At 54.8% G+C, this 19,949-nt stretch overlaps 1 protein-coding gene across 1 annotated transcript in view; it reads left to right on the top strand.

Annotated features, from left to right (window-relative positions):
- Positions 1-19,949, top strand: part of LOC121278107 (potassium channel subfamily K member 1-like) — an 84,491-nt gene that overhangs the window by 58,022 nt on the left and 6,520 nt on the right. Inside the window, exon 2 of the mRNA XM_041188181.1 lies at positions 14,145-14,540. Within this exon, the coding sequence (XP_041044115.1) occupies positions 14,145-14,540 (396 nt within the window). The remainder of the gene's footprint in view (positions 1-14,144; positions 14,541-19,949) is intronic.

The raw sequence follows: 19,949 nt of genomic DNA, 5'->3' as shown, positions 1-19,949 counted from the left end.
GCAGCGAGAGAGAGCGGAAGCGAGAGCGAGAGGGGTAGAGAGAGAGCGGCAGCAAGAGAGAGAGGGGTAGAGAGAGCGGCAGCGAGAGATAGAGCAACAGCGAGTGAGAGAGCGGCAGTGAGAGAGATAGCGGCAGCGAGTGAGAAAGCAGTAGAGAGAGAGAGCGGTAGAGAGAGAGAACGGCAGCGAGTGAGAGAGCAGTTAAGAGAGAGAGAGTGGTAGAGAGAGAGCGGCAGCGAGTGAGAGAGCGGCAGTGAGTGAGAGAGCGGCAGTGAGTGAGAGAGCAGCAGCGAGAGAGAGAGAGGTAGAGAGACAGCGGCAGTGAGATAGAGAATGGCAGCGAGAGAGAGAGCGGCAGCGAGAGAGAGAGTGGTAGAGAGAGAGAGTGGCAGCGAGAGAGAGAGCGGCAGCAAGAGAGAGAGCAGTAGAGAGAGCCTCAGTGAGTGAGAGAGCGGCAGTGAGTGAGAGAGCGGTAGAGAGACAGAGAGCGGCAGCGAGAGAGAGAGTGGTAGAGAGACAGAGAGCGGCAGCGAGCGAGAGAGCAGCAGCGAGTGCGAGAGCGGTAGAGGGAGCCTCAGTGAGTGAGAGAGCAGCAGTGAGTGAGAGAGAGTGGTAGAAAGAGAGAGGCAGCGAGTGAGAGAGCGGTAGAGAGACAGAGCGGCAGCGAGAGAGAGAGTGGTAGAGAGAGAGAGTGGCAGCGAGAGAGAGAGAGCAGTAGAGAGAGAGAGCGGCAGCGAGAGAGAGAGCGGCAGCGAGAGAGAGAGACCGGTAGAGAGAGAGAGCGGCAGTGAGAGAGAGAGTGGCAGCGAGAGAGAGAGCAGCAGCAAGAGAGAGAGTGGTAGAGAGGGAGAGCGGCAGCACGAGAGAGAGCGGCAGCGAGTGAGAGAGCGGTAGAGAGAGAGAGAGTGGCAGTGAGAGAGTGAACGACAGCGGGAGAGAGAGAGCGGCAGCGAGAGAGAGAGTGGTAGAGAGAGAGAGCGACAGCGAGTGAGAGAGTGGCAGCGAGAGAGAGAGCAGCAGCAAGAGAGAGAGTGGTAGAGAGGGAGAGCGGCAGCACGAGAGAGAGCGGCAGCGAGTGAGAGAGCGGTAGAGAGAGAGAGAGTGGCAGTGAGAGAGTGAACGACAGCGGGAGAGAGAGAGCGGTAGAGAGAGAGAGAGTGGCATGGAGAGAGAGAGCGGCAGCAAGTGAGAGAGCTGTAGCGAGTGAGAGTGCGGTAGAGAGAGAGCGGTAGCGAGAGAGGGTCAGCGAGTGAGAGAGCGGTAGAGAGAGAGTGCGGTAGAGAGAGATGGTCAGCGAGTGGGAGGGCGGTAGCGAGAGAGAGAGCGGTAGAGAGAGAGTGACAGCGAGAGAGACAGCGGCAGCATGTGAGAGCACGGTAAAGAGACAGAGAGAGGTAGCGAGTGAGAGAGCAGCAGCGAGTGAGAGAGCAGCAGAGGGTGAGAAAGCAGTAGTGAGAGAGCGGCAGCGAGTGAGAGAGCGCTAGTGAGTGAGTGAGCGGTAAAGAGAGAGGGACATGGAGAGAGAGTGGCAGCGAGAGATAGAGCAGCAGCAAGTGAGAGAACGGTAAAGAGAGAGAGAGCGGCAGCAAGAAAGAGAGAGCAGCAGCAGGTGAGAGAGCAGTAGAGTGCGGCAGTGAGTGAGATAGCGGCAGCGAGAGAGAGCAGTAGAGAGAGAGCGGCAGCGAGATAGAGAGCAGCAGCGAGAGAGACAGCGGCAGCGAGAGAGAGAGCGGCAGCGAGAGAGCGAGCAGCAGCGAGTGAGAGAGCGGTAGAGAGAGCGGCATGGAGGGAGAGAGAGCGTCAGCGAGAGAGAGAGCATCAGCGAGAGAGGGAGCAGCAACGAGTGAGAGACCGGTAGAGAGAAAGGGGCACAGAGAGAGAGCGGCAGAGAGAGATAGAGCAGCAGCGAGTGAGAGAGCAGCAGTGAGAGAGGGAGCGGCAGCAAGTGAGAAAGCAGTAGAGAGAGAGAGTGGTAGAGAGAGAGAACGGCAGCGAGTGATAGAGCGGTAAAGAGAGAGAGAGAGCGGTAGAGAGAGAGGTAGAGAGAGAGCGGCAGCGAGAGTGAGAGCAGCAGCAAGAGAGAGCAACAGAGAGAGAGAACGGCAGCAAGTGAGAGAGCGGTAAAGAGAGAAAATGGTAGAGAGAGAGCGGTAGAGAGAGAGAGAGCAGCAGCGAGAGAGAGAGTGGTAGAGAGAGAGCGGTAGCGAGAGAGGGTCAGCGAGTGGGAGAGCGGCAGCGAGAGAGAGAGCGGCAGCGAGAGAGGGAACGGCAGCGAGAGAGAGAGCAGCAGCGAGAGAGAGAGAGGCAGCGAGAGAGGGGCAGCGAGTGGGAGAGCGGTAGCGAGAGAGAGAGCGGCAGCAAGTGAGAGAGCACTAGCGAGTGAGAGAGCGGTAAAGAGAGAGGGACACGGAGAGAGAGCAGCAGCGAGAGATAGAGCAGCAGCGAGTGAGAAAGCGGCAGCGAGTGAGAGAGCAATAGAGAGAGAGAGTGGTGGAGAGAGAACGGCAGTGAGTGAGAGAGCGGTAAAGAGAGAGAGTGGTAGAGAGAGAGAGACCGGTAGAGAGAGACAGAGCAACAGTGAGAGAGAGAGCGGTAGAGAGACAGAGCAGCAGCGAGAGAGAGAGCGGCAGCCAGAGAGAGAGTAGTAGAGAGAGAGAGCGGCAGCAAGAGAGAGAACGGCAGCAAGAGAGAGTGGTAGAGGGAAAGGGGCATGGAGAGAGAGAGCGGCAGCAAGTGAGAGAGCTGTAGCAAGTGAGAGAGCGGTAGAGAGAGAGAGGGGCAGTGAGTGGGAGAGTGGTAGCGAGAGAGCGGCATTGAGTGAGAGAGTGATAGAGAGAGTGGCAACGAGTGAGAGAGCAGTAGAGAGAGAGTGGCAGCGAGTGAGAGAGCGGTAGAGAAAGGGGCACGGAGAGAGAGCGCGGTAGCGAGTGAGAGAGCGGTAGAGAGGGGCACGGAGAGAGAGCGGCAGCGAGTGAGAAAGCAGCAGCGAGAGAGAGAGCGGTAGAGAGAGAAGGGCATGGAGAGAGAGCAGCAGCAAGTGAGAGAGCGGCAGCGAGAGAAAGAGTGGAAGCGAGAGAGCGGCAGCAAGTGGGAGAGCGGTAGAGAGGGGCACGGAGAGAGAGAGAGGCAGCGAGTGAGAGAGCGGTAGAGAGAGAGCGGCAGCAAGTGAGAGAGCGGCAGCGAGAGAGAGAGAGCAGTAGAGAGAGAAGGGCACGGAGAGAGAGCGGCAGCGAGAGATAGAGCAGCAGCGAGTGAGAGAGCGGCAGTGAGAGAGAGCGCCAGCGAGTGAGAGACCGGTAAAGAGAGAGAGAGAGCAGTAGAGAGAGAGAGCGGCAGCAAGAAAGAGAGAGCAGCAGCGAGTGAGAGAGCAGTAGAGTGCTGCAGTGAGTGAGATAGCGGCAGCGAGAGAGAGACCGGTAGAGAGAGAATGGCAGCGAGATAGAGAGCAGCAGCGAGAGAGAGAGAGTGGTAGAGAGAGAGAGCGGCAGCGAGAGAGAGAGCGGCAGTGAGAGAGGGCACGGCAGCGAGTGAGAGAGCGGTAGAGAGAGCGGCATGGAGGGAGAGAGAGAGCGTCAGCGAGAGAGAGAACGTCAGCGAGAGAGGGAGCGGCAACGAGTGAGAGACCGGTAGAGAGAAAGGGGCACAGAGAGAGAGCAGCAGAGAGAGATAGAGCAGCAGCGAGTGAGAGAGCAGCAGTGAGAGTGAGAGCGGCAGCAAGAGAGAGAGCGGTAGAGAGAGAGAACGGCAGCGAGTGAGAGAGCGGTAAAGAGATAGAGAGTGGTAGAAAGAGTGCGGTAGAGACAGAGAGAGCAGCAGCGAGAGAGAGAGCGGTAGAGAGAGAGGTAGCGAGAGAGGGTCAGCGAGTGGGAGAGCGGTAACGAGAGAGAGAGCGGCAGTGAGAGAGGGAGCAGCAGCGAGAGAGAGAGCAGCAGCGAGAGAGAGAGAGGCAATGAGAGAAGGGCAGCAAATGGGAGAGCGGTAGCGAGAGAGAGAGCGGCAGCAAGTGAGAGAGCGCTAGCAAGTGAGTGAGCGGTAAAGAGAGAGGGACACGGAGAGAGAGCGGCAGCGAGAGATAGAGCAGCAGCGAGTGAGAAAGCGGCAGCGAGTGAGAAAGCAGTAGAGAGAGAGAGTGGTGGAGAGAGAGAGAACGGCAGTGAGTGAGAGAGCGGTAAAGAGAGAGACAGAGCAGTAGAGAGAGAGAGAGCAGTAGAGAGAGAGAGAGCAACAGTGAGAGAGAGAGCAGTAGAGAGAGAGAGCAGCAGCGAGAGAGAGAGCGGCAGCCAGAGAGAGAGCGGCAATGAGAGAGAGAGCATAGAGAGAGAGAGCAGCAGCAAGAGAGAGAACAGCAGCGAGTGAGAGCGGTAGAGGGAAAGGGGCATGGAGAGAGAGAGCGGCAGCAAGTGAGAGAGCTGTAGCAAGTGAGAGAGCAGTAGAGAGAGCGAGGGGCAGTGAGTGGGAGAGCGGTAGCGAGAGAGCAGCATTGAGTGAGAGAGTGATAGAGAGAGAGAGAGTGGCAGCGAGTGAGAGAGCAGTAGAGAGAGCGGCAGCGAGTGAGAGAGCGGCAGCGAGAGAGAGCGGTAGAGGGAAAGGGGCATGGAGAGAGAGAGCAGCAGCAAGTGAGAGAGCGGTAGAGAGAGAGGGGCAGTGAGTGGGAGAGCGGTAGTGAGAGAGCGGCAGCGAGAGAGAGCGGCAGCGAGTGAGAGAGCAGTAGAGAGAGAGGGGCACAGAGAGAGAGAGGCAGCGACTGAGAGAGCGGTAGAGAGAGAGCGGCAGCGAGTGAGAGAGTGATAGAGAGAGAGTGGCAGCGAGTGAGAGAACGGTAGAGAGGGGCACAGACAGAGAGGGTGGTAGCGAGTGAGAGAGCGGCAGCGAGAGAGAGAGCAGCAGCAAGAGAGAGAGCGGTAGAGAGGGAGAGCGGCAGCAAGATAGAGAGCAGCCGCGAGAGAGAGAGCGGCAGCAAGAGAGAGCGGTAGAGAGGGAGAGCCGTAGCGAGAGAGAGCGGTGAGAGAGAGAGTGGCAGCAAGAGAGAGAGCGGCAGCGAGTGAGAGCAATAGAGAGAGAAGGGCATGGAGAGAGAGAGCAGCAGCAAGTGAGAGAGCATCAGCGAGTGACAGAGCAGCAGCGAGGGAGAGAGCGGTATAGAGAGAGAGAGCGGCAGCAAGAGAGTGAGCGGTAGAGAGAGAGAGCGGCAGGGAGAGAGAGAACGACATCGAGAGAGAGAGCGGTAGAGAGAGAGGGGCATGGAGAGAGAGAGCGGCAGCAAGTGGGAGAGCGGTAGCGAGAGAGGGAGTGGCAGCGAGAGAGGGAGCGGCAGCGAGAGAGGGGCAGCGAGTGGGAGAGCGGTAGCGAAAGAAAGAGCGGCAGCGAGTGAGAGAACGACATCGAGAGAGAGAGCGGTAGAGAGAGAGGGGCATGGAGAGAGAGCTGCAGCAAGTGAGAGAGCTGTAGCAAGTGAGAGAGCGGTAGAGAGAGAGCGGTAGCGAGAGATGGTCAGCGAGTGGGAGAGCGGTAGCGAGAGAGAGAGCGGCAGCGAGAGAGGGAGCGGCAGCAAGAGAGGGAGCGGCAGCGAGAGAGAGAGCGGCAGCAAGAGAGAGAGCGGCAGCGAGAGAGAGGCAGCGAGAGAGGGGCAGCGAGTAGGAGAGCGCTAGCGAGTGAGTGAGCGGTAAAGAGAGAGGGACACGGAGAGAGCGGCAGCGAGAGATAGAGCGGTAGAGAGAGAGAGAGCAGCAGCGAGAGAGAGAGCGGTAGAGAGAGAGCGGCAGCAAGAGAGTGAACGCCAGCAAGAGAAAGCGGTAGAGGGAAAGGGGCATGGAGAGAGAGAGCGGCAGCAAGTGAGAGAGCGGTAGCAAGTGAGAGAGCAGTAGAGAGAGAGAGGGGCAGTGAGTGGGAGAGCGGTAGAGAGAGAGCGGCAGCGAGTGAGAAAGTGGTAGAGACAGAGAGCGGTAGCGAGAGAGGGGCAGCGAGAGAGAGAGCGGCAGCAAGTGAGAGAGCGGTAGAGAGAGAGGGGCACGGAGAGAGAGAGAGGCAGCGAGTGAGAGAGCGGTAGAGAGAGAGCGGCAGCGAGTGAGAGAGTGGTAGAGACAGAGAGCGGTAGAGAGAGAGAGAGCGGCAGCGAGTGAGAGAGAGCAGTAGAGAGAGAGAGTGGTAGAGAGAGAGAGCGGCATCGAGTGAAAGAGAGCGGTAGAGAGAGAGAGGTAGAGAGAGAGAGCGGTAGAGAGAGAGGAGCAGCGAATGAGAGAATGGTAGAGAGAGAGTGGCAGCGAGTGAGAGAGCGGTAGAGAGAGAGCGGTAGAGAGAGAGCGGCAGTGAGTGGGAGAGCAGCAGCGAGTGAGAGAGCGTGGTAGAGAGAGAGAGAGAGCGGTGGAAACGCCCCAGATCTGCACTAATTGCAGTAACGGGCATGAGAATAGTCGTTTTACCCGCTGGCCGCAGTGGTGGGTTTTCATGCCTTATTTTTCCATTCCCGGTGCATCCTGGCTCATTAATAATGCATTCACAGGGAACACTCTGGATCACCGGTGAGGCAGCCTCTGTTTTGCCACCGCACATTAACCTCAGGCCTTCAGTAACCCGGGTGCCATATTTAAAGGTCGGCCCTGCACAGAGCTAGCTCTCTTCCAGGGATAGGAAGCTGTTGGGAACTGGTGGCTGCCGAAGGAGGAAACGTGCTGCCCCCTGATTGACGCCTCTCTGGGGTGCCCGCTGGACACAGTGGAGGCCCCCGGCAAAGTCCTCTACCCCCGCTCTGGGTGAAGGTCACCAAGCAAGGTCACCAACCCACCATGGGAAGCGGTGTCAGCACCAGCACCCTGCAAAAGAGGACAGCCACCCAGAGCTGCAAGAGGATGAATGATCTCCTCTGTTCCGTCCGGGTAAGTCGCTCTTCTCATCTCTCTCAGCTCACACACTCACAAACCCATCATACATCCACAGGGATCTCACTCACTGCCAGTGCAAGGGGCATCACCATTCACTCTCCCTCACATACCTTCATCTGCCCTCACATCCCGTCTATGGCACCTCTCACCACCCACACATGCCAGGCAAACTTATCACCTGGCCCGGCAGGCATCCTGCTTACACTCTCTCCGTCTGTATTCATGCAGGACAAGCTGTCACACAACAAGAGGGAGAGGTTACAGACTGATGGCGAAATGCCTGACATCAAGGTCCTCACAGACTTTGAAAACAGAGTCATCCAGCTGGCCGGCAATGACCTGGACCGTTCCTGTCGGAAAATGCTGGCAAAACTCAGCAGGTCTAACAGCATCTGTGGAGAGAAAAAGAAACAGAGTTAACATTTTGAGTCTGTATGACTTTCCTTCAGAGTTTCTGAAGTATTTTGCTTTTATGCGAGTCGGCCAGGGGCCATCGAGCACCCATAGGGAGGAGAGTCAGCAGGTGCACACCCTGGGGACACCCACCCAGGTGACTCTGGGAGCGACCGGCCTATCCGACTCCCCTCTTCCTGCGACTCCAGCAGTTCCAGCTCCACAGGCCGAGGAGGGTGCCACAGCCACACAGCAGGGCACCCAAACCCGGCCGGGCCCTCTAGGTCTCGGCCCTCCAGAGAACGCCCGCCATAGTCATCACAGACAGGGAGTCACAGTCAGCAGGCTGCCTCCACCTCTGCTGTGGATGTCCAGGGAGCACCAGGACGTGGTGGCAGGGGTAGGACAGTTAAGGAGAATTAGTTGCACAGCCTGGGCACAGGTGTTGATCACTTGTACATAATGTTCACTATTGTCAATAAACTCCCAAGAATGTCACCCTGCCTGTGGCTCCTTGTTCTGATGAGCAGGTACCTGCTTTGTTGTTGTTCATGTATTTTTAAAACTGAGAGTTGATGATTATCTGAAGGGATGGCTGTTTTCTATTTTGCTGCTGAAAGCCTTTGTTATACCCAATAGTTGAGGCTCTGCATGTTCCTAATTTACCATCAGATTTGATGCAGAGTAATTTACACTCCATTAACAAAGAACTGGCATAAAAACTGTTCCTTTCCTGACCTCGGGATGACCCAGTGTGCTTCAAAGCCAATGAATTATTTATAAATTGTAGTCCATGGACAAGGTCAGAGCACTCATGAGCTTTGTAGCTGAAAATAGCAGCACTTTACAGGCTATTGTTTAAATTACTAAAGAAATTGTAACTTGGCCCATTACAGTCTGTTTGTGACTTGTCCCATTACAGCCTGTTTGTGACTTGGCCCATTACAGCCTGTTTGTGACTTGGCCCATTACAATGTGTTCTGACTAATAAGCCACTGGAACTCCCTGCCCTATTTTTTAGTTACACAATTGAAGGAAAGTTTTTATAGTGAATTTATATGGTGCCTTTCACGACCTCAGGGCATCCTAAAGTATTTTCCAGCTAATGAAATACTTTTGAAGTGCAGTCACTGTTGTAATGTAAGAAATGCGGCAGCAAATTTGCAAACAGCAAGCTCCTACAAACAGCAATGTGATAATGACCAGAGGTTTATGTGATGTTGGTTGAAGAATAACTATTGACCTGTTTTAGCTGCTGGAGAAAATTGGTTGCCCTCTGGAGCTGCTCAATGTGATCTCCTCTTTCCACAACAATGTGATGAGCAAGGTCAGCTATGACGTGGCAACATCAGAACCTTAGGAGATCCACAGTGGGGTCAAACAGGGTTGTATCCTGGCGCCTACATGCTTTAGCATATTCTTCTCTCTGCTGCTGTCATATTCCTTTGGGTCATCTACAGAGTGTACCTACTTACATACCAGAACTGATAGAAAGCTTTTCAGCCTGAGACCCAAGACAAAGGTGCGCCAAGTCCTCATCAGGGATTTTCTTTACACTGATGATGCTTAACTAACATTCCACACTGAAAAACATCTTCAGCGGCAAATGGACAGACTTTCTCACACCTGTAGAGTTTGGTTTGAACATCAGCATCAGGATGACAAATGTCATGGTCCAGGATGTTATCATATTGTCAGTGCTGATAGATGGCAGTGTGACACAGGAGGTTATCGATAGTTTTACATATCTAAACTCCACAATCAGCAGCAATCTGTCGCTTGATGTTGAAATCAAGGCAACAGTTGCAGCTTTTGTGATCCATATGTCCAAGCTGAGTAAGAGAGGGTGGAACATCAGCAACCTGATTGAGAATACCAAACTGTGAGTCCACCAAGCCAGCATTCTCAACAAATTCCTCTACAGTGGCGACACCTGGACAACATATGCTAGGCAGAAGAAAGGGCTGAACAGTTTCCACCTTCGCTGTCTCAGATGCATCCTCTGCATCTCTTGGCAGGACAAGGTCACCAACTCAGAGGCCCTGGAGTGTGCTAATTCTATCAGCATACACTCATTACTAAGCCACTGATGCCTGCATTGGCTCAGCCTTGCTTATCTCTTACTTAAGAGGACAGACAGCACCTCCATGAAAGACAGTGCCTCTGATAGCACACAACTCCCTCAGTATTAGCCTAGGTTCTGCTAACCAGGCCTGGATTTAATTTTCGCCATTTAGTTTTGTAGCCTCAGTTCATTCTTCACATTGTGACCAGATATTCTGAAGCTGATTTGCTAATTTGATGGGATAAAAACAGAAGACCTGCAATTTGCATTTCTTTAACACCATTAACGTAGTAAAACACCCCAAGGCATTTCACAGGAACATTATCGAATAAAATCTGACACTGAGGAAGATAAGGAGATATTAGGGCAGAGGACCAAAAGCTTGGTCAAAAAGGAGATTTTAGTACATGTTTTAAAGGAGGAGAGAGGGACAGGCAGAGAAGTTTAGGGAGGGAATTCCGGAGCTTGGGGCCTAGGCAGTTGAAGGCATAGCCGCCAATGGTGGAGCAATTAAAATCAGGGATGCACAAGAGGCCAGAACTGGGGGAGCTCAGCTATCTCAGAGGGTTGTGGGGCTGGAGGTGATTACAGAGATAGGGAGGGGTGAGGCCATGGAGGGATTTGAAAACAAGGATGAGAGTTTTAAGATGGAAGTATTGTTGGGTGTTGGTAAGCACAAGAATTAGACAGACTCATTTTTTAAGTATTTTGTTCTTTAATGGTTTAATAATTCAAGCGATATTTAGCTGCATTCTAGTACATTCGTTCAGAATGACATTGTTGGCTCAAAATTCTGATTGTTCTAAGTTTAGACACATTGATTTAACCAGACAAATTGAATGGTTTATTCTTAATCTGATGGAGTGTTCTTTTTCTGCTCTGTTTATTAGCAGAGACCTCAGCGTACTTGGCTGGAGAGGTGAAGTCACCTTCTCATTATAAATAGAGCTCTGTCATCGTGGATTAGTATATGTTGGAGTGGGATTGCTTTCTAAAATGGTGGCCAGGCTGTTATAATCCACTCTACCAATTATCTACCCTCCAATTCCGATAGTGTGAGTTCAGTGGCCAGCACTCTGATCCTCTGCGTCGAAAGGTCGTGGGGTACAAGCCCCACTCCAGACACCTGAGCACATGACGCAGCTGACACTCCCAGTGCAGTACGGAGGGAGTGTTGCACTGTCAGAGATGCCATCTCCCAGCTGGAACATTAAACTGAGGCTCGGCCTGCTCTCTCGCGTGAACGTAAAAGATTCTTCGGCCGCTATTTCAAAGAAGATCAGGGGAGCTCTCCCTGGTGTTCTGGCCAATATTTATCCCTCAATCAATATAACTAAAATACATTATCTGGACATTATCACATTGCAGTTTGTGGGATCTTGCTGTGCGCAAATTGGCTCTTACATTGCAACAGTGACTACACTTCAAAAAAACAAGTACTTCACTGGCTGTCAAGTGCTTTAGGATGAGGCTGTGAAAGGTTCTACCTTTTGTTCATTGGGTGGGATGAGTGCTTATCTCAGGTTCCATCAGGTGGATTTTGAATCTTGCGCTGTCGAACAGAGGAGACTGTGGATTGCCGCCATTTTGGGCCTCCCCTAGGGGCCTCATTCAATCCCAGCCAGCGAGCTCCTGAGGCAAAACTGGCATGCCAAGGCACCATGTTGGTTTTGGGGGCGTGGCCTAGTGGTCTGCTGAGATGCCAGCAGTGGCTGTAGAGGGGGGGGATGTGTGAGGTGGTGGGGGTACGTGTGAGGTGGTGGGGGGTACGTGTGAGGTGGTGGGGGGGATGTGTGAGGTGGTGGGGGGGATGTGTGAGGTGGTGGGGGTACGTGTGAGGTGGTGGGGGGAATGTGTGAGGTGGTGGGAGTACGTGTGAGGTGGTGGGGGTACGTGCGAGGTGGTGGGGGGGATGTGTGAGGTGGTGGGGGTACGTGTGAGGTGGTGGGGGGAATGTGTGAGGTGGTGGGGGGATGTGTGAGGTGGTGGGGGGGATGTGTGAGGTGGTGGGGGGGATGTGTGAGGTGGTGGGGGGGATGTGTGAGGTGGTGGGAGGGATGTGTGAGGTGGTGGGGGGGATGTGTAAGGTGGTGGGAGGGATGTGTGAGGTGGTGGGGGGGATGTGCGAGGTGGTGGGGGGATGTGTGAGGTGGTGGGAGTACGTGTGAGGTGGTGGGGGGGATGTGTGAGGTGGTGGGGGGGATGTGTGAGGTGGTGGGAGTACGTGAGAGGTGGTGGGGGTATGTGTGAGGTGGTGGAGGGGATGTGTGAGGTGGTGGGAGGGATGTGTGAGGTGGTGGGGGGGATGTGTGAGGTGGTGGAGGGGATGTGTGAGATGGTGGGAGTACGTGAGAGGTGGTGGGGGCGATGTGTGAGATGGTGGAGGGGATGTGTGAGGTGGTGGGAGTACGTGTGAGGTGGTGGGGGGGATGTGTGAGGTGGTGGTGGGTACGTGTGAGGTGGTGGGGGTACGTGTGAGGTGGTGGGGGGGATGTGTGAGGTGGGGGGGGGGATGTGTGAGGTGGTGGGGGGGATGTGTGAGGTGGTGGGGGGGATGTGTGAGGTGGTGGGAGGGATGTGTGAGGTGGTGGGGGGGATGTGTAAGGTGGTGGGAGGGATGTGTGAGGTGGTGGGGGGGATGTGCGAGGTGGTGGGGGGGAAGTGTGAGGTGGTGGGAGTACGTGTGAGGTGGTGGGGGGGATGTGTGAGGTGGTGGGGGGGATGTGTGAGGTGGTGGGAGTACGTGAGAGGTGGTGGGGGTATGTGTGAGGTGGTGGAGGGGATGTGTGAGGTGGTGGGAGGGATGTGTGAGGTGGTGGGGGGGATGTGTGAGGTGGTGGAGGGGATGTGTGAGATGGTGGGAGTACGTGAGAGGTGGTGGGGGCGATGTGTGAGATGGTGGAGGGGATGTGTGAGGTGGTGGGAGTACGTGTGAGGTGGTGGGGGGGATGTGTGAGGTGGTGGTGGGTACGTGTGAGGTGGTGGGGGTACGTGTGAGGTGGTGGGGGGATGTGTGAGGTGGGGGGGGGGATGTGTGAGGGGGTGGGGGGAGTACGTATGAGGTGGTGGGGGGGATGTGTGAGATGGTGGGGGGGATGTGTGAGGTGGGGGGGGTACGTGTGAGGTGGGGGGGTACGTGTGTGGAGGTGGGGGGAATGTGTGAGGTGGTGGGGGTACGTGTGAGGTGGTGGGGGGGATGTGTGAGGTGGTGGGGGTACGTGTGAGGTGGTGGGGGGGATGTGCGAGGTGGTGGGGGTACGTGTGAGGTGGTGGGGGGGATGTGTGAGGTGGTGGGGGGGATGTGTAAGGTGGTGGGGTGTATGTGTGAGGTGGTGGGGGAGATGTGTGAGGTGGTGGGGGGGATGTGTGAGGTGGTGGGGGTACGTGTGAGGTGGTGGGGGTACGTGTGAGGTGGTGGGGGGGATGTGTGAGGTGGTGGGGGGGATGTGTGAGATGGTGGGGGGATGTGTGAGGTGGTGGGGGGGTGTGTGAGGTGGTGGGGGGATGTGTGTGGTGGTGGGGGGGATGTGCGAGGTGATGGGGGGGATGTGTGAGTTGGTGGGGGGTACGTGTGAGGTGGTGGGGCTATGTGTGAGGTGGTGGGGGGGATGTGTGAGGTGGTGGGGGTGAAGTGTGAGGTGGTGGGGGGGATGTGTGAGGTGGTGGGGAGATGTGTGAGGTGGTGGGGGGGATGTGTGAGGTGGTGGGGGTACGTGTGAGGTGGTGTGGCGGAGGGAAGGGGTGTGGTGCAGAGGATTGGGATGGGGATGGGGTCGAGCTGCTCAGGTTGTTTGGACACCCCCGTTCAGTTCACAGTGCCACAGTCGGTTCTGTCCTATAAAGGCAAGCGTGAGGCCTTATGGAGATAGGATGTGTCAACACGTGAGGACGGGTCGATCTTTGAGCCCGCTGCAACTCTGCCTGATTTAAATGCAAGGGGTAAGGGGTGATAGTGGGCTTTGGAAATCGTGCCCAACACCTCGGGCGTGCATGGGGAGGTGGAGGGGGGAGGGGAGTGGGGGAGATTGTGTAGCCCCCGTTAAAGTGGATCGTCAGTGACACAAGTAGAAGATGCAGAATTTCTTTGCAGTGTGGCATGTGTGAGGTGGTGGGGGGGATGTATGAGGTGGTGGGGGTACGTGTGAGGTGGTGGGGGAACGTGTGAGGTGGTGGGGGGGATGTGTGAGGTGGTGGGGGGGATGTGTGAGGTGGTGGGGCGGATGTGTGAGGTGGTGGGGGGGATGTGTGAGGTGGTGGGGAGATGTGTGAGGTGGTGGGGGGGATGTGTGAGGTGGTGGGGGGGATGTGTGAGGTGGTGGGGGGGATGTATGAGGTGGTGGGGCTACGTGTGAGGTGGTGGGGCGGAGGGAAGGGGTGTGGTGCAGAGGATTGGGATGGGGATGGGGTCGAGCTGCTCAGGTTGTTTGGACACCCCCGGTCAGTTCACAGTGCCACAGTCGGTTCTGTCCTATAAAGGCAAGCGTGAGGCCTTATGGAGATAGGATGTGTCAACACGTGAGGGCGGGTCGATCTTTGCCTGATTTAAATGCAAGGGGTAAGGGGTGATAGCGGGCTTTGGAAATCGTGCCCAACACCTCGGGCGTGCATGGGGAGGTGGAGGGGGGAGGGGAGTGGGGGAGATTGTGTAGCCCCCGTTAAAGTGGATCGTCAGTGACACAAGTAGAAGATGCAGAATTTCTTTGCAGTGTGGCCCCGCTTGTCCCTCCCGATCTCCTGTCCCCCTCTTTGTTGTATGCCCGTCAGTCGTTTGGCCATGTTTATAGTGACAAAATGTTCTTGTGTTGCAGGTTATGGTCACACGGTCCCTCTCTCTGATGGCGGGAAGGCCTTCTGCATGATCTACTCACTTATCGGGATTCCCTTCACGCTGCTCTTCCTCACCTCCGTGGTGCAGCGTCTCATGGTACACGTGACCAGGAGGCCAGTCCAGTACATCCACGCTCGCTGGGGCTACCCCAAACAGAGTGTCGCCCTGATCCACGCCTTGCTGCTGGGGCTGCTCATCACCTCCTGCTTCTTCTTCATCCCGGCGGCTATATTCTCCGACCTGGAAACGGACTGGAACTTTCTGGAATCCATATACTTTTGCTTCATCTCCCTCAGCACTATCGGGCTGGGAGATTACGTTCCCGGCGAGGTTCAGCATCAGCAGTTCCGGGAGCTGTACAAGGTTGGAATAACTGGTCAGTATGAGTGGCGGTTTTGAATTTAGTAGTGGAGGGCAAGAGGTGATGTGATCAGCTCCGGCAATGAGAATTGAGGAAGGTGGGAGTTGGTCTAGCCTCACTGGGACAAACTCTCACAGTGGGGTCAGACCCACATTGTGGGTCCAGGTGCCACTGGAGGGACTTGAGTACAATATCTACAATGACATTGTCAGTGCGGTAACATGGCAGCACCACACCATTGAAGAGTCAGCTATGAGGGAGAAATACATAGGCAGAGGAACACTACACTGTCAGAGGGTCAGTACTGGGAAGGTGCTGCACTGTCAGAAGGTCAGTACTGAGCGGGTGCTGAACTGTCAGAGGATCAGTATTATGGGAGCGCTGCGCTGTAGGGGGGTCGGTACTGAGAGAGTGCTCCACTCAGGGGGTCAGTACTGAGGGAGTGCTGCACAGTCAGAAGATCAGTACTGAGGGAGTGCTGCATTGTCAGAGGGTCAGTACTGACGGAGTGCTGCACTTCTGGAGAATCAGTACTGTCAGAGGATCGGTAATGATGGAGTGCTGCACTGTGAGATGGTGGATACTGAGCGAGGGCTGTTCGGTCAGAGGGTTGATCCTGAGGGAGTATTGCACTTTCAGAGGGTCAGTACTGAGGGAGTATTGCACTGTCAGAGGGTCAGTACTGAGGGATTGCTGCACTATGGGAGGGTCAGTTCTGAGGGAGTGATTCACTGTCAGAGGGTCAGTACTGAGGCAGCGCTACATTGTCAGAGTGTTTGTACTAAGAGATGGTTGGTGCTGAGGGAGTGTTGCGCTGTTAGAGGATCAGTAATGAGGGAGTGTTGCACTGTTCCAGAATCAATAGAGGGAGAGCTGCACTGTGAGAGAGTGAATACTGAGTGAGGACTGTTCTGTCAGAGGGCCAGTACTGAGGGATTGCTGCACTGTTGGAGGGTCATTAGTGAGGGAGCACTGCACTTTTGGAGGGCCAGTACTGAAAGAGTGCTGCACTTCTGAGGGATCAGTACTGACAGCGTGCTGTATAATCAGGGGGTCGGTAATGAGGGAGTGCTGCACTGTCTGAGGGTCAGTATTGAGAGAGTACTCCATTATCAGAGGATCAGTACTGTGGGAGCGCTGCACTGTTGGAGGGTCAGTACAGTGTGTGCTGCATTTTCAGACGGTCAGTACTGAGGGAGTGCTGCACTTTTGTGGGCTTAGTACTGAGAGTGTGCACTGCTGGAGGGCCAGTACTGAGGGAGCGCTGCACTGCTGGAGGGTCTGTACGGAGGGAGCGCTGCACTGCTGGAGGGCCAGTACTGAGGGAGCGCTGCACTGCTGGAGGGCCAGTACTGAGGGAGTGCTGCACTGCTGGAGGGTCTGTACTGAGGGAGCGCTACACTGCTGGAGACCCAGTACTGAGGGAGCGCTGCACTGCTGGAGGGCCAGTACTGAGGAAGTGCTGCACTGCTGGAGGGTCTGTACTGAGGGAGCGCTGCACTCTCACAGAGTCAGTTTTGAGGGAGCACTGTACTGTTGGAGGGGCAATACTGAGAGAGTGCTGCACTGTGAGAGGGTCAGTAATGAGGGAGTGATGCACTCTCAGAGGGTCGATACAGAAGGAGCACTGCACTGTCAGAGGATCAGTACTGAGGGAGTGCAGCACTGTCAGCTGGTCAGTGCTGAGGGAGTGCTGCACTGTCAGAGGATCAGTAATGAGGGATTGCTGCACTGTTCGAGGGACAGTACTGAGAGTGTGCTGTAATATCAAGGGGTCGGTACTGAAGCAGTGCTGCACTGTCAGAGGATCAGTCCTGAGGGGATGCTGCCCTGTCAGAGGATCAGTACTGAGGGAGTGCAGCACTGTCAGAGGTTGAGTACTGAGGGAATGCTGCAGTGTCAGAGGATCAGTAATCAGGGATGGCTGTACTGTCAGACGGTCAGTACTAGGGGAGCGCTGCAACTTCAGAGCCATATTGAGGGAGTGCTGCACTGTCAGAGGGCCTGTATTGAGGTAGTGGTGCACTGTCAGAGGGTCAGTACTAAGAGAGTGCTGCACTGTCAGCTGGTCGGTGCTGAGGGAGTGCTGCACTGTCAGAGGATCAGTAATGAGGGATTGCTGCACTGTTCGAGGGACAGTACTGAGAGTGTGCTGTAATATCAAGGGGTCGGTACTGAAGCAGTGCTGCACTGTCAGAGGATCAGTCCTGAGGGGATGCTGCCCTGTCAGAGGGTCAGTACTGAGAGAGTGCTGCACTGTCAGAGAGTCGGTACTGAGAGAGTGCAGCACTGTGAGAGGGTCAGTACTGAGAGAGTGCTGCATTGTCAGAGAGTCAGTACTGAGAGAGTGCAGCACTGTGAGAGGGTCAGTACTGAGAGGGTACTGCACTGTCGGAGGATCAGCACTGAGGAAGTGCTGCAATGTCAGAGGTTCAGTACTGAGGGAGTGCTGCAGTGTCAGAGTGTCTGCACTGAAGGATTGCTGCACTGTCAAAGGATCAGTACTGAGGGATGGCTGTACTGTCTGACGGTCGGTACTAGGGGAGTGCTGCAACTTCAGAGCCATACTGAGGGAGTGTTACACTGTCAGAAGGTCTGTACTGAGGGAGTGCTGCACTGTCAGAGGGTCAGTACTGAGGGAGTGCTGCATTCTCAGAGGGACAGTCCTGAGGGAGCGCTGCCCTGTCAGAGAGTCAGTGATGAGGGAGGGCTGCACAGTCAGAGGATCAATACTGAGGGAGCGTTGCACTGCTGGAGGGTCCATACTGAGGGAGCAATGCACTGTCTAAGGGTCAGTTACTGAGGGATTACTGCTCTATTGGAGGGTCAGTACTGAGGCAGTGCTGCACTGTCAGAGGGTCAGTACTGAGAGAGTTCTGCATTATCAGAGGATCAATATTGAGGGAGCACTGCACTGTCGGAGTGTCAGTACCGTGAGTGTACTGTACTACCAGGGGGTCGGTACTGAAGCAGTGCTGCACTGTTAGAGGGTCAGTCCTGTGGGGGTGCTGCACTCTAAGAGGGACAGTACTGAGGTAGTGCTGCACTATCAGATGATCTGTACTGAGGGAATGCTGCACTGCTGGCGCGTCAGTACTGAGAGAGTGCTGCACTATCAGGCGGTCTTTACTGAGGGAGTTTGTGCTGCCAGAAGGTCAGTACTGAGGGTGTGCAGCATTGTCGGAAGGTCAGTACTGAGGGTGCGCTGCACTCTTACAGGATCAGTTTTGAGGGAGCACTGTACTATTGGAGGGGCAGTACTGAGAGAGTGCTGCACTGTCAGAGGGTCGGAGCTGAGGCAGTGCTGCACTGTCAGAGGGTCAGTACTGAGGGGGCATTGCACTGATGGAGGGCCAGTACTGAGGGAACGCTGCACTGTCAGAGGTTCAGTACAGAGGTGGTGCTGCAGTGTCAGAGGATCAGTAATCAGGGAGTTCTGCACTGTCAGAGGGTCAGTACTGAGAGAATGTTGCACTGTCGGATGGTCAGTACTGAGAGAGTGCTGCACTGTCAGAGGGTCAGTACTGAGGGAGTGCTGCACTGTCAGTGAGTCTGTACTGAGGGAGTGCTGCACTGTCAGTGGGTCTGTACTGAGGGAGTGCTGCACTGTCAGAGTGTCAATACTGAGGGATTGCTGCACTGTCAGAGGGTCAGTACTGAGAGAGCGCTGCATTGTCAGAGGGTCAGTACTGAGGGAGTGCTGCACTGTCAGAGGGTCAATACTGAGAGAGTGCTGCAATGTCAGAGGATCAGTAATCAGGGAGTGCTACACTGTCAGAGTGTTACACTGAGGGATTGCTGCCCTATAGGAGGGTCAATACTGAGAGATGGCTGTACTGTCAGAGGTTTGGTACTCAGGGAGTGCTGCAACTTCAGAGCCATACTGAGGGAGTACTGTACTGTCAGGGGGTCAGTACTGAGGGAGTACTGTACTGTCAGAGGGTCAGTACTGAGGGAGTGCTGCACTGTCAGAGGGTCTGTACTGAGGGAGTGCTGCACTGTCAGTGGGTCAGTACTGAGGGAGTGCTGCTCTGTCAGAGGGTCTGTACTGAGGGAGTGCTGCACTGTCAGAGGGTCAGTGCTGAGATAGTGCTGCACTGTCAGAGGGTCAGTGATGAGAGATTGCTGCACTCTCAGAGGGTCAGTACTGAGAGAGTGCTGCACTGTCAGAGGGTCAGTGATGAGAGATTGCTGCACTCTCAGAGGGTCAGTACTGAGAGAGTGCTGCACTGTCAGAGGGTTAGTACTGAGAGAGTGCTGCACTGTCAGGGTCAGTACTGTGGCACTGCTGCCCTTCCAGAAGGACATTAGAACTGTCAACAGGCCTGTCAAAATCAACTGTCAAACTGTCAGAAGCACCTGCCAACAAGCACGTCAATGGGAACTTTCAAAGGGAGCTGTTAAGCTTTCAAGGCATTTATAACGCCTGTCCTTTATACCTTTGAAGAACTGTCTGGAGTGTTAAAAAAGCGATCGCTTGTTGTTTCACTCTGTCTGTTGACACAAGCAACCAGGTTTTCCATTACTGGACTAGTGCTGCATGAGTGATTGCACAACCATTCATTATCATAGGAGGGTGCCTTCCATTTCTCTGTTTGATTGACAGCTCCAAATGGTTATAGACTCTGATGTGATTTCCAATGCCTGTTGTTATATTTGACATGGTAGGTGTATGTGGAAAGGTTGGATGGGGGTGGGGGGGTGGGGGCACATGGATTGGCATAGGGCTATAAAGGGCCATGGTGGTGTGCATGGGGGGCATGAGTTGGCATGGGTAGGGCATGGGGAGTGTTTGGGGTGTGAGGAGGAATTAAGGCTGGAGGGATGTTTCATGTTTTTATCTTTTATTTTCAAACTTTGGACACAGTGCCACATCCCAGAGGCAGTCCCTCCACCCAGCATCCTCTTCAGATCGTCCTGAACCGACTCCCCCACCTCCCAACCCCCACCGGCTTCTAATCCAGCCCAGCGCACCCCGGACTGAAAACCCAACGCCCCGGCAGCCATTTTTAAATGTTGGGTTTGCAGAGCTGGAACCTGTGAGCATTTTTAACGGCTGTCCCAACCTGCTCTGCTACCTTCTCATAACCCCAGGTCCTTATGCTCTTGCTCCTTTCTTTAGAAATATACCCTCTGTTTCCTGGTTCTTCCTACCAAAATGCATCGCTTCACACTTCGCTGCATAAAATTTTTTCTGTCTCGGGTCCACCAATTCTGCCAGCCTGTCTTTGTCCTCCTGAAGTCTGTCACTGTTCTCCTCACACGTTACTGCATTTCTAAGTTTTGTGTCATCTGCACACTTTGAGATTATGCCCTGTCTATCTAGGTCCAGGTGATTTATTATGAAGAGTAGAGGCCCTCACACCAGCCCCTGTGGAGCCCAACCATTCATCACTATTCTGTTTTCTGTCCCTTTGTCAGTTC

The sequence above is a fragment of the Carcharodon carcharias genome, chromosome 5, assembly GCF_017639515.1.
Source record: "Carcharodon carcharias isolate sCarCar2 chromosome 5, sCarCar2.pri, whole genome shotgun sequence".
Classification (NCBI taxonomy): Eukaryota; Metazoa; Chordata; class Chondrichthyes; order Lamniformes; family Lamnidae; genus Carcharodon; species Carcharodon carcharias.
Note: the sequence above shows the minus strand (reverse complement) of the source record. Positions and strands in the feature narration are given on the sequence as shown.